Source organism: Scomber scombrus, chromosome 24, assembly GCF_963691925.1.
Source record: "Scomber scombrus chromosome 24, fScoSco1.1, whole genome shotgun sequence".
Taxonomy (NCBI): Eukaryota; Metazoa; Chordata; class Actinopteri; order Scombriformes; family Scombridae; genus Scomber; species Scomber scombrus.
In genome coordinates this window covers 12,908,834-12,926,304 of record NC_084993.1, presented here as the reverse complement: position 1 = coordinate 12,926,304, position 17,471 = coordinate 12,908,834, and the positions used below count along the sequence as shown (strand labels likewise).

General features: G+C 42.8%; 1 protein-coding gene across 2 annotated transcripts in view; it reads right to left on the bottom strand.

Annotated features, from left to right (window-relative positions):
- Window positions 1-17,471, bottom strand: part of LOC134006645 (vang-like protein 1) — a 57,982-nt gene that overhangs the window by 38,607 nt on the left and 1,904 nt on the right. For both annotated transcript variants that reach the window (XM_062445590.1, XM_062445591.1), the window contains exon 2: window positions 6,267-6,504. In XM_062445590.1, the coding sequence (XP_062301574.1) occupies window positions 6,267-6,337 (71 nt within the window). In that variant the 5' untranslated portion in view covers window positions 6,338-6,504. The remainder of the gene's footprint in view (window positions 1-6,266; window positions 6,505-17,471) is intronic.

The following is a 17,471-nucleotide window of genomic DNA, read 5'->3' as shown; positions in this document are numbered from 1 at the left end:
AATGTACAGGATATCCTGCCTGCGGGGTAATGGAGGAAACGGTCTGATTGACAGCGCTGGAGCTGCTACAGTCTAACAGAGCTGTGCTTGATCCAAGTGTTTTGCTTTAAGGGTGTGAACCAGTCTGATTTCCGCCTTTATTCTTGTACTTCCTTTTTGAATGTGGACACAATCTCCCACGGAAAAATCACAACGGCGACAATCGGCTCATGTTTCAAATCTGCACGCAGTGAGAAAAAGCTCATTTTTAAACAGCTTGCGGCAGCTTCCATCACTGACAGAGTGACTGACATGTTCTTATCTAATAAATCCAGGAGATTAGGAGGCTGATGTAAGCCTTTAAATATATTACAGCTATCATCATTACTTTGAATAATATTAGGGCTATCATAATCACTGCAGCGATGGTTATTCCAGCAGGAGTGATCATCAGTCAAACTGCTGTCACTGATTATGATTATTAATTGGGGAGGAGCGCTGTAGGAGCAGGGAAAAGGGAGGAGGCTAGGAGGAGTAGCGAGGCTCACAAATCAGGGATCCTACTTCAAAGTCATCAGCGGAATAATAAGTAGCTCTGGGTGAAAAGAAAAGTAAAAGGTTGATATGACCAAAAGAGATCATGTTGAACACACAGGCATACGTGTAAAGAAGAACGGTGCGTCTATATACGCTCGTTTCTCCACTGACCGTGAACTCAACGGACCAGAATGCAAAGCAGCCAGTGTTTTTATAGTCACTGACTGTTCAATCTACCGGAAAACAAACAACTATAATATCACTACTGATCGCCACCTACACAAGGCTTTCCCTGAGCATTCTGGGAAATGTAGGATGTCAGTAACTGAAAGAAAATGAAGTAAAGCAAGTTGAAGGAAAGATTTTTTAAAATACTAATCTTACATCTATGTCAGAGGTGTCCAAACTATTCCATAAAGGGTCATGTGGCTGCAGGTTTTCATTCCAACCAATCAGGAGCTCTTGATTGGTTGGACCAAAAACCTGCAGGCACATGACCTTTTATGGAATAGTGCATGGCTGATCTAAAGGTAGCATTTCCTTCCCTATCTTCAAGATCTGGTGTGTTGGTGGTATTTAATATTATTGGGATTTTAGACAATGACAGGTATCTAATTTGGGGGTCAGGACAGGGGTCCCCAAAAAATCTGAGGGGTCAAAAATACTAAAAACAATCATTTGCTTTCTTGTCCTGTCTGTCTTGTTAAATACTGGATTCTTTTACCTCTACAGGCCTCCAAAGTCTTTCAGATGATTCAATCTGAGAGTGAAAAAATGAGTCTTTGGTTAAACTGCTCACAGCACACATGCATATCAAGGGGATGACCTCTAATGTGAGGTCACGAGCCAAAACGGTTGGGCGGTTGGGAAACACTGGCATAAAGCAAACAATGTGTGTATGTGTGTAACACTGCATGCGTTATAGCCATCTGTATACCTGAGAAAGCGTTATTCATTGTGGAAGTCGCACAGCAGTCGGGTAGAAAAGGTGAGGGAACACCTGGTTCTCACTATGCTGCTGGTGGCGAGACTACGACTGCGTGAGAAACAGACGATGTGAGTTGGACATCAATGTGCGATTGTGGGAGCGCGCAGGCGAGCGGACCTGTGGGCAGCCGGGGAGTGGCTCGAACAGATCGGCCTCTGTGCACCAGCTCCTCCCCTCCCCCCATGCCCGTTTTTCATTCCGCCTTCAGCAGGCTTCTGGGGACGATGGCACCGTGGTGAAACCTCTCTCCCAACACACACACACACACCTTCTGCTCCGCCCTCCCCCTTCCCACATCCTTTTCCTGCCTCATTAGCATGCAGCAGGCTTGTTGGTATTCCAACAGCGTGCTGTGCTATGATTTGATTAATGGAATTTGACTTCCAGCGTGGATCCCTCAAACGGTTACGGCTTTTTTGGAACAGAATGTGGGGAGAGTGGAGGAGGGAGGGGGGGGTCCTGTGAGGGCAGAGGCGCCTGGCAAGCCGGGGCAGAGTCCTGCCAATTAAGCTCTGGAAGCAGCGTTTCCCTCTAACACCTGAGGATGAGTATGGCTGTGATTGCGCTCTATACCTCACACAGAGGGAGCTGGGGTGGCGGGACACTGAAGGTACTGAAGAAAGTAGAGCCAACTAGTGTGGCACGCCAAACTGTCTGCGGACCAATTTGTTCTCTCTTTGGCTGGCGGGACGACCGACACACCTGTGTGACACAGAGCTTAGTGTCAATGCTGCTGTTTAAGCCAAAACTCTGGTGGATGCTTCCACCGCAGCCAAATGAGTAGAGTCGTGAAGCCAAATAAAAACTGACCCACCACACACTCAGCAAAGTCCTTTCAAACTTATAATATGATACACAGCAAGTTTCACAGTCATGAATTCAGATTTTCGGCTTGAGTTAAAAAAAAAAAAAAGTCTTTAAAAACGTCCAACAATACTACTTTTCCTTTTTTCAAACACCTTAGCTTACTTTCTTTGAAGTGACTGATAAACTCCACAGTGACCACGGCAGCACGTGCAATCTGGTGTTGACCCAGGTTGAGTTTAAGGGGCAGTGAGTGTGATAAGCAGCCCTGTGGCCTGGCTGCTAGCCACGATTAGCTTCATACAGATAACACTACGGTAAGGTGACACATTCCACTGACACATGACACTGTCCCACTGCCGATGAGTCCTCACAGCAAAAAAAGAGGTCAGGCTTAAAAGTCTGTACCCTCTGTGCTTTCTATTAAGTCTCCTGTTGTGACTGTTGATATAAATGATATATTATAAAATGAATAGAAATGTCTTCTTTCAGAGGAGGGTCATTTGGGACCCACCAAATGGTTTTTTAACTGTGAACTGGCTTAAATGACTTAGTTGGTCCCATGTGAAAGCTGCGTGCTGCTCATATAATTGAGAGTCATAGCAATCAAAAAGAACCAATTTTCCACATGAGCAGCTGCTAATATGAGATTTGCAGTTTAATAATCGTTTAAATACTCAGGATTGATGAGAGTGACGGAGACGAGCTTTTGGGGAACTTCAGAGAGAGAAAGTAACTTAAAGTGGCTCAATACCAAACCTCCATGTTTCTATTAGCCTCTCTAATTGAAGAGTATGAAGCTGGTGCACCATCGTGGCAACATGGCAAAATCTTGACATCATTTTTGCTTAATATTGAAGTCACAATAAGTGATAGGAAGACATTTTATCACAATACAATTATTTATGTGGGCAGGAAAAAAGAAAACTCCAGCCTGATATTTTTGCCAAATCCTTTAAATGTAACCAGAAAGAATCCTTAAAAACTTGCAACCTAATTAGATTTTTAGTGGTTATGCAGAGCTCAACAATTTGTTCTAATAAGAATATACTTGAACAAAAAAAAACTGTGAGTGAATCAGCAAAAGCCTGGCAGCCTCTTGCTGCTTCCAAAAAGTCATGTGGTCATGCAATATTAAGTCCAACGAGGGAAAATCATATTAACATCCTTCCCCACACAATTAATTGTGCAGTCCTGGATTCTGACTAATTACAAAATGAAAATAAGTGCACTTCCCACAATTATTATAAAGCTTTCCCTCTCTGGTATTAGACTTCTGCTCCAGTGCAGCTGAGCTCAGTCAGGAGGGGATAAAAAGAATCACTATCAAATAAAGAAGTGATGTTCTCAGCTTGTTCCATCCACACACACACACACAGAGCTCCGCGCTGCCATTACTGGAGAGCCAGGGGAATATTTTGGTTTAAGCATGTTGGACACTGGTTGATGATTGTCTGATGCAGGGATGAAAGGTTTTTTGGGGGGGGGGGGGGGGGGGAATCCAGTGATGAGATGAAACAACTCCAAAAACTCTCTGCACCTTCTGTTAATGAAACTCTAAGCCAATCCCATCTCATTCTGACAAATGATGCTTCAGAATGACTCATGAATGGCCGCTGTGTGTGTTTATTTGTACATGTACGCGTGCCGGCATCCGTGCCCGGCGTAATTAAACAACAGCGATCCAGAACTGCCTCCTGCGTGGCACCCCTCGGTGCAAAAAGATTATCTTCCGACGAGGATGACAAGGGCTTTCAAAAGGCAACAGTTTTGCTTTTTTGATATCAAATTAGAGGCCAGCCGGTGGCTTTGGCACAGTCATGGTTTGGAGCGGAGGAGCAGAGGCGCAGAGGAGCGGAAAAAATCGCCTGGCAGGGATGCCCATATGTTCCCTTTCCAATTCCCTGTCACTCACTCGAAAAGGCTGCAGAAACAGTGAAGAAGAAGAAGCAGAAGAAGGCTGCCGCCACTCATTTTTAAACCACCACCACTTCTCCCTTCTATCTTTCATTATAAACCAAGTGTGACCACTATTCTAACATAACCTTAAGCTACATGGGCACATTCCTGTCCCGAGGGGGGGGCGCGCCTACACATCCTCACAGAGCAGCGAGGAATCTGTGTAAGAGAGGGGGAGAAGAGGTCAAGAATGAAGGGGAAAAAGGGGGCAGCTGCTGCTTTCACATGGCGGCGACACACATCACAGGGAGACATGAGCAACAGCGGAGGAGCGGGTAAGATAAAGAGGACGAGGGTGACAGAGATGAAGAGCGAGACAGTGACAGAAAGCGTCTGACGACACGGGAGAAAAGATGATGACAGGAGAGCACCGAGGGCAAAGCTTGGCGTGTTCGGAGAGTCCCCTAACCGGCAAACAGGTGGCAGCGAGGATGGGAGTGGCAACGGGGGGGGGACAGGGAGAGATATACGGCGAGCGAGCAGTAGGGGGGGCCGTCAGCGGGGAGGGAGTGGCTGTTGTGGAATAGGAGCCTCCTCTCCTCTCATCTCCTCTCAGGCTCTCCACGTATCTGCTGAGCCATCAGACAGTCGGGGCCTCTTCGGCACCTGTCTCCGGCTGCCTTCCTGAAGCCTGTCAGCCGCGGCCATTTCACCGCTGACAGACTAATGCGACCTACGCCGGCTGGGGGCTCCGCGCATGCCGGGCCAGAGAGAGAGAGAGAGAGAGAGAGAGAGGAGAGAAGGCGGGATTGTGGAGGATGTGACGAAGAGGGAAGGTTGAGCGAGATGATAAAAGTTGCAGCGATTCTTCCAGATGTGACAGATGCCAATCCTCAGAAAACGACTTAAAGCCTTAGTGATTCAAATTGAACACTAGTGGTGCAGCTTTTTTTTATTTCTAAAGCCATTTTCTCTAATCTAGAACCAAATCCTTTCCTAAATCATCCTCAGCTCACATCAGAAACAGTTTCTTTCCTATTCCCTCCATAAAGCAGAGAAGATCATACCCACATATTGGAAGAAACATCTGTCCAAAACATTAAAATGTGGCTGGACTACTCGATCAAATCCACATATTTAGAAAACATTTCATATCCTTCAAAATAAGAGGCTTGGTTTGTAAGAGTTTGGCAACCTCTACTGAAGTACTTTACACTTAATAATGTAATATTTCACACTACAATCCAAATATAAGTGAAGGTTACTGTTTTTTTTTTTTTACATACTGACTCAATGTCAAGTGGATTCTTTGGCTTTTTCTACAAAGCAACAACTCAATAATCGTCTGTATTTGAAGCAAACTGCTCAATAAAAAATAGAGAAAAATAGTGAAAATGTCTATCATGATTTCCCAAGGTCTTCAAATTGCATGTTTTGTTGAGGCTAAGAACTAAAATCAATATTCACTTCTTCTTAGTAGTATCTTGAGATAAAAAACTTAAAGATTGGTAAATGGACTGCACCTACATAGTGCTTTTCTAGTCTTTCGACCACTCAAAGATTCTCTCCAGTCATGTTTTTAAGACATGAAAATACTGAGCTTTCAATATGCAAAATTATTTTTTCCCCCTCTCAAAATTTAATCTCAAAAGTTAAATTACCAAGTCCAAAAAAGTTAAAATATCCTTTAATTGAAAGGTTTAACTGCTGTAAAGTCTATTCTCCTTGTTTATGCATTCGAGGCTTCAAGCTTCCACATCACACTTGTGTAAGGTGCATCCTGGAACATGATTGGCTCCAAACTAGCTGAGACAAATCATGCTTGAACTAGATTTAAGGTGAGCACAGAGACACTTTTCCTCCTCCGAAGATGAATGAATGAACACATCAATCTGTCTAATTGATACGTTTCAGGACTACAAAAGATCCACATTGCTCCCTTTTTGGAGGTCAAAGTGCAAGTTCAGCTCCAGGACAGCAGCCTTACACCTGGTAGGGTCTTAAGCCCAGGCCACACTCTGGAGAACGCACCCAAACCCTAGAATCAATTTAGTCTTACCCATGCCTGTGGGATCCCCGTGAGCGCCCGGAGTAGTAGGAATATCCAGAGTAGGTAGACTCCGTGTCCATGGCGACGGCGGTCCTACCCAGGCAGCTGGGCGGCGGAGGCTTTGTCCCTCTGACTTGTCGAGCTGGAGGCGATTGATGGGCTCGCTCAGGAGGCTGACAGAGGTGGCGAGCTGTCGGCAGTCAGGCTTGAAAGCGACCCTGGGGGCGCCCGGTGAGGAAACATCAACCTGGAGTGGGAAGGGAGGGGTACACAAAACGGAAAAATTTGAATTCAAAAAAGGTGAAAGGTGTAGAGAAACATGCCCACGTTTGACTGATATAGACAGGAGGAGCCAATGAGAATGAACCAGTGACATTACAGAGGAAGAAAAAGGAAGAAATACTTCAGTTGGAATTATTAGATCAATCACTCAAGTCTATTTTTATCATTTAGATTTCTTTTAGCACTCTTAATGCATCGTATGTGTTTGATAGAAGCATCCTGTAGCAAACCTGCACAGTGACAACACCTCACTTCACAGACGGCGGTTCCCGGGAGGTTTACACCGCAGCTGAGCGTTCCAGATAAAAGAGACGCCGCTACCGTGAAGCGGCAATTTTCTCTTATTCCCACACGTCTGACAACTGTTCTTCAGAGGTGTGTTGTGTTTTTTTTCTAAGTCCCAGACGCACAGCAAACTATTTAAGCCGAGGCGCTGACGAGCTTTAAGGAGACGACGAACGCGGCGGAGATGAAGCAGGGAAAAAGTTCAGAGAGACGGAGGATGGAGGTGTTGCCGGTTTGGATTTGATGACAAACTAAAGTACAAAGAATGTGTCCTTATTTGTCTTTGAGGTGTGCGTGTATACACATCATTACATTTTAATAGATAGTTGACTGTATGGCTATAATTGTACATGTTGTATTTTGCTCCAGAGCCCTGCAGCAGTAATGTAGAGAGGATTTATAAATGATACACAACTAATGAATTGCTGGTAGCTATGACATGCTTCATCTGAAAATAATAGAGAATTTGCAGTGATGTGCTTCATGATAACTGCAGCAACACTTCTACACAACCTCAGGAAGCCTTTTATAGTAAGCCTGGAGGTTTTCTCTATAAATATATTGTTTCCAAATAGTTGTTATTCATAGTGTAGAGCTACACAAAGGCATGTATTGAATAGTAACACTACGTGGATTAATCAAGTAGTCAGAATTGTATCTATTCTTTTAGTCATTTATCAAGTTAAATTACAAAACAGTGCAGTGTTTTATGCTGCTCTGTCCTCTGTCTGTATCTCTTATCATTATAAATGAGTTTGTATAATGTGTTGATAACCAGGAAGAGGTTTTTCTATACATGCATTTATATTCACCCTGCAAATAACACACTTGGTGAGATTCCTCTTCATGCATATCAGTAGACTAACAGAAGAATCCCAAATGTGGACAAAAGTTCTGAATTATTAATGCGCCGACATTCAAAAATATATCTTTAGTTTCACCGACATGAATATGAGATGAGGCTGTGTTTACATCACTATTCACAAAGATTCATTATTTTATTATTTTGACTGACATTGCAACTGTGATGTGATTTACATGATTAGAGGGAATTATCATATTTACATCATTTTTCACGTTCTCATTGAAAGAATAATGATTATGGTGTGATTTTTGTGGGGATCTGTAGGATGTTTCCATAAGTCTGTAGATTGTAATGTGCATTATTATATATTACTGTTATTATTTTATCAGTTATGATTGGTTGTCAAACTAAGAAATTGAACAACACACACTTGTTAATTACTATCTCATTCTTAATTATTTATTCTTTCTGTGTAGCATTTCAATCTAGTGACAGTTCAGAGACGTGAAAAAACCAGCATCAACAACTACAATGAACACTCCAAACATCTAAATGCATGAAACATGACCTCCTTTAGATGCATTTTACTCTAATTGTAATCTGTAAAGCAGGACAGATGTCTAAATTATCCAAAGCTCCTAACAACACTGTGATTGCATCAGTTATTATCAGGGACTGTTTGAGGGGAACTGCGTTGGGTGATTGGACCTACATTAAATCATTTCCAGTCACTTCTTCAAATCAAGCTGCATTCTTTTCCCCAAGAAGAACAACATGGAGGAAAATACGCTGTGGGCACCGGCGTCTGCAGATGTAAAAAAAACCCACAATCTAACTCTGTGATTGGGTCCCAGAGCAGGTGGAGGCTTTAAAGGCTGCATTAAGGGGAAATAGTAGAGGATAAGAAGCATTTATTGAGTGCGTTTGATCTGGAATGATAAGAGTAAAAGTGGACAAAGATGGTTTTTAAAGGCAAAGTAAAAAAAAAAAAAAAAAAAAAGACGAGCTGGTGTGAGGTGTTTGATAGTTTTTGGCTCAAATGCACATATTTGAGTAACCGCACAAAGGGAGCGAGAGAGAAAAAAAGGGAAATGTGAGTCATGGGTAGCTTGGGGCATGGTTGTAAACAGTTAACACACCCGTGTAATTCACCTGTACACACACACACACACACACACACACACACAGCTTCTAAAACGGCTCTGGGGCAAGATGAAAAAAAGGTTAAATATACAAGTAGTTAAAACTTAACTCAAGAAGGATTAAATCAAAAGTGAGCTTGGATAACACTCACTCCCCTGTACATGTGAACTATGAGCACAGCCCACCTACGCTTGGCATTAAACAGATGTAAATCTTCTCAAGTGTAGGACTTATATTCCTGATATTAACCAGAGGGCTTTTTGAAGAAGAAGAAGAAGAAAAAGGACTGTGAGGTATAGGTGACACCAATTGAAGATGAGTTTGGGGGTTATTTATCAGGAGATAGAAGTGTGAAAACATTTGTAGTTTTGAATATGCTCATCCATTATCCAGAGTGCTTCAAAAGCTCCCGCTCCTCTTATTTCATTCCCACTCAGTCCTGACACTGACTCCCCATCCAAACCTGTTCTGAAACTCGTGGGCCAGGCTTCCAGCACAAACACAAAGATTTACGGCTCATGATTTACGGCCACGATAGCCTTGAAAGTGTTGAGAAATTGAAAGAGGCGCCTCCCTTGCTCCTCTGCATTCACAACTTCAGGGGAGAAAGAAAAGAAAAGGAGTCACTTAGTCAGATTTAGTGCACAAAACTCCTCTCCTTATCTGCCACTTGGAGGGAAACACACATCACTGGGGTCCAAAAATACTTTTGTGGCACACAAAAAAACCCTAGTGTGACCCAGATCTGAGGAGTGTGGCTACACCACATCTGTGAGTTACTCTGGAGTGTGTGTGTGTGTGTGTGTGTGTGTGTGTGTGTGTGTGTGTGTGTGTGTGTGTGTGTGTGTGTGTGTGTGTGTGTGTGTGTGTGTGTGTGTGTTTCTGTGTGTTTTCGTGTATCACAGACTCCTGGAAATGCTTTGAAGGTTGCGCAAGTGCATATTTGGATATGTTCGTTCTGCAAATCATTTTTAAATGCCTGAATCATCCTCCCGTGGTGACAAATCCTCCCACAACCGGTTCTCCGCAGTCTCACAGTCAGCCGGCTAAGTGACTGCTCCACGCTGTTCCTGCTGAAAGCTTCAAGCAAAGCAGGTTTTTTTCCGGAAAACCTTCGTTAGCATGAGCCTCTTTTTATCCTGTGGATCCAGATGTGAATGGACAGGGCTAATCGCTAAATTCAAAGCAGGGGTTTCAAACTCAACTTAACAGGGCCCCAATGCTCTCTAATGGGGGTCCATGGCACATTTTATGGGGGAAAATGAACCTTGCTGTTTTTCAGCTGTATTCCTGAAGGACAGCAGCTTTGTCCTTGCAGCTTGGTTGATTCACAGAATAGTTAACCAACATAAAAGTAATCAGCAACTATTTTAATAACTGATTTATCATTAAGGTCATTTTTAAGGTAAAAACGTCACACATCTGATGGTTCGAGCATCTCAAGTTGCTGCTTTTCTTTGTCTTACCATACTTGATACCCTTATGATATCGAACAAAATAAATCGATACCAACTAGTATTGAAGTAAGTACTCAGTTGGTATCAGTATCACTTTAAGGGTACTTGGATTGGTAGTGGTATCGTCATTTTTTTAAACAATACCCAGCCCTAATATTACAGTAAACCTCTGCCTCTACTTAGAGTTCATTTCAGGGCCAGATTTAAGGATAAATACTAAACATGTGGGGGGTCTTGGGGGGTGGGGGGTGGGATAAAGCCACTATGATGAGTGGTCAGGCTTACCGCTGTAGTGCAAGAATTTAAAGTAAGGGTTGCTAGGATAGCTGGACACCATCACAGATTCATTTCCATCACCTGGTTTAATCCTCTTAAAAGCGAGGGCACGTGGTCAAATGGGGGATTAATAGGGTTAAACGAGTGCGAGGTCCAAGTTCAGTCAGAGTGCAGCGATGAGTCAAAGAAAGCAGCTGATCGATTCTTTCCTGCTTCGGTGTGTTTCCTCAGCGCCGGCACACACACACACACACACATACACACACACCATCATCTCTCAGCATTTCAGATACTTCCAGCTGAGAAACTGCAGGCTGCCAACCCACAAAGACCCAGCTCTGAGGTCTACACTGGAGTGAAACAGGATACGAGGGTGTTCTTACATGTGGTTTCTGTCTTTCCCATGCCAGAGAAAATTGGTAAGCGGAACCACTTCAAGTTTGTGGGGAGAGTCTGACGCTGAAATAGGAATCCCGCCCCCTCCCCACTCCACCGACCCTGGCAGGTCCTTCACAGTAATCCAAGACCCCTGCTGAGCTGCCGGCTTGTCTGTGTGTATCTGGCAAACACTGGCAGCAAGGAGTGGGAGAGGAGGGAGGGTAAAAAATTATATCACTGCAATCCAGCATGAAGGGCACGGTCCTCTCACAAGGCCATTTCATCCACTTTGTGGAAACATAAATCACTATCCGGGAAAAACGTCCAATGTGTGTGCCAATTCTATCCCACAGTCTTTGACAAAACAGATTACATACACATCTGTATGCAAATGTTTGGACAACCCTTGACAAATGACATATTTTGGTGCTAAAAACTGTCTCTATGATATTATAAAAAGAATATTTTCTTCAAACATTAATGCATAGTTACTTATATCGTAAACATCATTGTGGTACGTGCAAAAGTTTGGGTACCAAGCAGAGCAGCAGCAGCAGTGACTGCTTCGTCTGTGCGTCTACACTGGAGGCGTTCAGGTACACAGTTGAGCGTAGGTCACCTGTGTATTGTAAGTGCTCAGAGCCAAATTCACATGAAAACGGAAGAAAATAAACTTGGCAGATACATGAACACCTCAGGTAGCAGTTACGCCCATAAGATGCAACTGAGCTATGAGCCGTTGAGCTGCACGCATTACAATGACAGCGTATGCGTTGCGTGTGATATGTCTGTGAAAAACCACATCCGACACGCTTGTTATCTAGACACAGTGTAAGAGTTCTCAGTTCTCTGAAGTCTCAGACCTTAATCAGCTCGTTAGGCCTGAGGCATGTCAACAACTGTCATTAGGAAATGTCAGCTGGTGCCAATTTCAAAGCTTTGTAAACACTCTGCACCCATGGATCCCTCTAAGCAGCTTTATAAGATTGTGAAAATAAAACTTATTGTTGCCCACAATGCAGGGGAAGCTGCAGGAAGGTAGCAAAGCATTGTCAGCTTATTTCCACAGTGTGAAATGTAATTAGGAGATGGAAGTTGAGGGGAACCGTGGAGGTCAAGATGAGATCTGGAAGATCAAGAAAGGTCTCGAAGAGGACTGCTCACTCTCTTACAGAGGAGCAATAGAAAGCATCCTGAGTGGATACATCACAAATTGACATGAGATGTGCAAGACCCATGACAGAAAGACTCTGCGACAGCTGATTAAAACCACTCAGAAAATCGTTGGTACCCATCTCTACCGAGCATCAGCCTGTACACCCTGCTGCAGTCTACCACCAGACTACAGAGCAGCTTCTCTCCAATATAAAAAATAGTTTTAGTTGTATGACTTATTATTGATTAATCCATTTATATCATTTCTATATTTTGTGATAAGCACAAAGAGCCTCCAACCTCGACTTCATTATACAGCCTTGTGTTGTAAAATGATACTGATCTTGAATCTGAAGAAAGGCAAATCCAAACCCCTGCAGGAAGATTAAAAAGACTCAGGAGTCTGTGCAGCGACGCACAAACAAGTCCATGAAAGAGAAGAAAATCTTAACTGGGTACTCATCATAAAAGTTTGCAACGGAACAGCTACAGACATCTCACAAATTCTTTGGACACAATCAGTGAAGGTTTGTTTGAGGAGGGAAAAAAGAAGAGCAGCATTTCATGAAAAGAACACCTGGCTGACTGTTAAGCATGGGGGTGGATCCATCATGCTTTGGGGTTGTGTTGCAGCCAGTGGCACAGGGGACACTGCACTGGTGGAGGGAAGAATGGATTCATCACAGCGCCTGTAAACAAAAGCTTTAGCTGAGGAGAGAACGACTTCTACAACGGGATAACGATCGTAAACACCCCTCCGAATCCACCAAGAGACACAAGCTGAAATCTTTTATATACAACCAAAACATCTAATTACATGGGAAAACACAACACCCACAGAAACCTCGCTAGCAAGCACACACTAGCAGGTGTAACAACCTGAGCATACACTCGAGGAACAAGCAAAGAATAAACATCCGGCGGCCTAAACTGGGAACGTAAACAATCGAGATCGAGAGAATCCCTTTATGTCTGAGCTCAGAGACGGAGAGAAGTTACACCGGAGCCACGAGACATCTGCTGTCAGCCGCCGCCAACACATCGGCGCTGTACGACTGCACCTTTCACATCACGTCCGATAAGAGCCGGAGGCATCGCCACGGGGTCAGATTCCATTATTCACAGCTGAATCCTGCAGTTTCACACCTGACTTGGGCACGGCTGGTTTGTTCAATGTGTAGCGTTACATGTCAAACATTAATATTAAGGTAGGACTGGAATAATCAGCTACTGACTCTGAAACCTGTCTGGTTCAATTATGTAACACCTGTCTTATCATATAGATCATCAACACACACACACACTGCAATGTTAGTTTTTCCAGCTGCTTTCACACATGCAGTTGGGTCAGGACTTTGAAATAAATGATGCGTTGTTTGTCGCCTTTTAGTTCTGGTCCAGCTCACGTTCACACTGACTTATTATCAACGAAGCGAGAGCTGTGAAAAAGAAGATACTGACAGTGGACTGACAGGTACGTTGTGGTGATGTCACTCTGGATCATCAGTGTAACGAGGATAAAGGAGATCAAATTTAGGTCATTACACGTGAACGCACTTTATATGCGACAACGATTGGTTGATTAATTGTTGATTGACAGAAAATGAATCAGTAAGGAGTTTAATAATCAATACATTCCAAACAGTAAGTGGTTTCAGCTTCTCATATGTGATGATTTGCTGTTTTTCTTTGTCATACATGACAGTAAATTTAATATCTTAACATTTTATAGTTAGTCAGGCAAAACAAGCAAATTGGAGGCCTTAGGTGTTGCCTCTGAGAAAGTCTGAATCCCATTTTTTTCACTATTTTTAAAACGCTTTAATGATTCAATTAATCAAGAAAATAAATCTGATTTGCTTTTAAACCAGATATAAATCCACTTAGACCTCGAGACCGTCTGAAAATGTGGGTCATGGTCTGGTTGCTTAATCTGTAGCAGATTTGATTGACAGCTTTGACACTGGCCAAAATTAACCTGAACCAAACAGGTCAGAGTCAGCACAATGGTATTTATAATAAAAGGCCTTATATAACTTCATTATTGGAAGAATTCACTTGTTAAAACAGCAGCTGGAGCTGATTAAGAACAATTTCTGACATTGTCCTTTGGGAAGCTGTTCAGGGAAACTCCCGGGAATGTCACACTGAGGACACGGCTGAATGACTGACCCAACAGCACATTGTAAAACCACTGACCCTGTAAGCTGCTGCCCCGCGTGATGACCTCTGCAGACACACTTACTGTACGATTAGGAGAAGAAGCGGAGACTGCTTCCACTCCTCCTGCGTAATAGCGGAAAATTAAGCATCTAATGAAGCAGATAAGATGATCCGTTACGTTCTCATGTGAAACCCTCCTTTCAGGCGAGCCGTTCATCCGCACTTCCTTTTGTAGAGTGGAAGTGAAAAGAACCCCCTGGGACTCATTCACACTCTGCGACAATTAATCCCAAAATCCTGCAGCCTTTTATGGCAATTCATTTGATTCCCGCAATGTTCCAACACTAGTTTTTAACACTGATCCGCAGCAGGGGGTAAAACTAATATTAATCCAACAAAAAAAGTGCACAAAGGGAGACAAATATTCACCATTTGACTCTTGGTCTTGGAGTAATGCAGAGAGAGCTGTGAGCAGAGATGCTATTAGAGGCTCATTAGCATTCAGAGCTAATGGTGTACATGACCTATGTTGACTCGGTGGAAACAGACTGGTGTGCATGCAAAACTGGGGAATTGAATGTGATAACTAGATTACGTACTTATGCTATATAACTAGATTGAGAGATTTGACCTGGCTGTGGACATAATCTGTTGCTCATATCCGCTTTGGTCATTCATAAAAAATGAAATTAGCCTGCTCTGTTACTTCCAGCCATCAACACAGGGCTCATTCTCTCTCTCTCTCTCTATTGCTTCCTCCCTCAGGGCCGCCTCTTATCACCGTGATAACACAGTGCCATCATACCGTAATAACAGACAACCACTCCATGCTATGTAATGGCTTCACTCCAAGAGAAAAAAGAAGGTGAGTCCATGGCGGACGCGGTCACGAGACGTGCCGGGACACGAGAGAGGAAGGGGACGTGAAAACAAGTCGCTGTGGGATTCTGGCCCGCCCGTCACATGCTCGCTATGTGGCTATTCATGACTGAGCAAATGAAGGCCATTACTTCTCCGGAATTCAATCAACATTCCCGAGTGTCACCGGATTTAACCCCTCGTATGTCCAGCGAGGGTCTGAGTGAGGCACGCAGAGACGGAGAGTCACAGCTGAGACAGAAACCACAGACTCTCTCTATTAGTGTTTAAAGTGACTGGATGATTAGAATGATGTTGGTATTTATAGAAGTGGTAATTGACATGCAGCTTTTGTGCCGCTGTGTTAATTACAGACCGTCTCAGTGCATGACTCACTTTTTTTTTTTTTTTACCTGTTGCATTTTTGTGCCACTGTTACTAGGCAACCGCAGGGAGCTGTTCCTCTGTGGTCAGTTGATCAACCAGCTGTTGGTGATTGCATTAGCTGGAGTGAGGTTACCTTGTTATTCCAATCAATAATGATCATTGAGAAGACTGTATAACTCTGGTTGGCAGTGTAATTTGGGGCTTGTATCATGGAGCAGTTTTAGTGTGCTAACCAGCAATCTTTGGGTTAAATGTGCCTGCCTACTGACCAATTCCTATAGGATTCAAGCTAAGGCTGCGACTATTATTGATCATTTTCTAGATTAACTGATTAGTCGTTTGGTCTATAAAATGCCAGAAAATGGGGGAAAATGCTGATAACAGTTTACTGAAGCCCAAGGTGATGTCTTAAAAATGTCTTCTTTTATTTTGTCCAAGATTCCACAAGCTAAAGATATTCAGTTTATTATCAGTGAAGGCTAAAGAAACCTGAAAATATTCATATGTATTATGTTATATTCATTTGAGAGGCTGGAATCAGAGAATTTTCGCATTTTTCAATAAAAAATGACACATCAATTATTTGACTATCAAAACAGATCAGTAGTCACTTCGCTTTCCATTATAATTATTTCAGAGAGAGAAGTTTTCTATGAAACCATGTGTTTACTCTGGGATTAAAAAAAACCCTAAAAGCTGCAAGATAGTAAACTAACATAGCTGCATATAAACTGTGCTAAGCTCCTTTCACTCTCCAAAGCATTTCTGACAGTGTCGACAGCTTTACTCTTATTCCAGCACTGCTGCTGCTCAGGATAGCAGGAGGCAATTTTACAAGTATTTAAACTTTTTTCGACTGAATGAGGCGATAATTGAAATAACGTATTCCCTCCGTCACTTTTAATAAGAGAATAATCTACACACTGTCAATTAGCACATTGTGAATTTGCATTCATTGCATTTCTTCAGGCCTTTTTATGCACAGACTATCTGTACTCTGACAGATGAAATGCCTCACTTTGCATTTTATAATTGTTTTTATTCATAATAGTATTCATCACTATTTATGGAATATGATTTATATTTGAATAATCTATTCATTACATACTCACACTTAACTATAGAGCATAATTAAAATGTCACTTGCTCTTATAATGACATTTTTTTCACATTGCTGAATATTGTTTTTTCTTGCTCCAATGACCTCATTTCATAATTTCGCTCATGTATGAACTGAAGCCTGGAGTTAAATGAGTCAGCTGATAACCAGCTTTGTTATCCAGGACCACATATGTTAGAGTCATTGCAGGTAACACAGAGAGAGCTGAAGTTGCTTCTGACCAGCGGCCTCAAGTCTCAGCCTCATGTTTATTGTCTTGAAGAATGTTTTAATAGAATGAGACAACACAGGCAGCAACATAGTGCCTGTTTCCACTCAAGTCACTAACTTTTCTCAACTTTCTCGAGAACTTTTCCTACAAATCAGAAGCTGACAAGTCAAACATTGACAGAGTGACTTTAGACCTGTTAATAAAATAGAGATAAAGGGGTGAATAAGCAAGCCCTTTCTTCTTTTCTTCTTCTTTTGTTTCCATAAGGGACGGCACTATTTACCTGGTTCAAATGCAACAACACTCAAAGTATCACATGGACCTACTTAACAAAGCTGTTTCACTCAAGCAGTGATGGCTACATGAAGTGGTTGAATTTTTTGTTGATCAAAATCACCATGGCAACAAGAAAGCAGTTTGCCGTTGTAGCTGTTGACTACTGCTACTGCAGCACTGTGCCCTGTGGATACAAGAGATGTGACAGGAATAACTCTCCAAATCTAAAACATAAACTTGAGTCCGGCGTCCAGGAAAACCTGTAAATGCCAATGCTATTAACATACATGTTGTCGACTCCTTTAACATGCGTGTAGTTTATATGCCTGCTGCATTCACCGCACTCATGCATCTGACAGATCATGACAGGTGTCATCATCGCTCTCTCCGCAGCTGTTACGCAAAGAGAGAATCACTT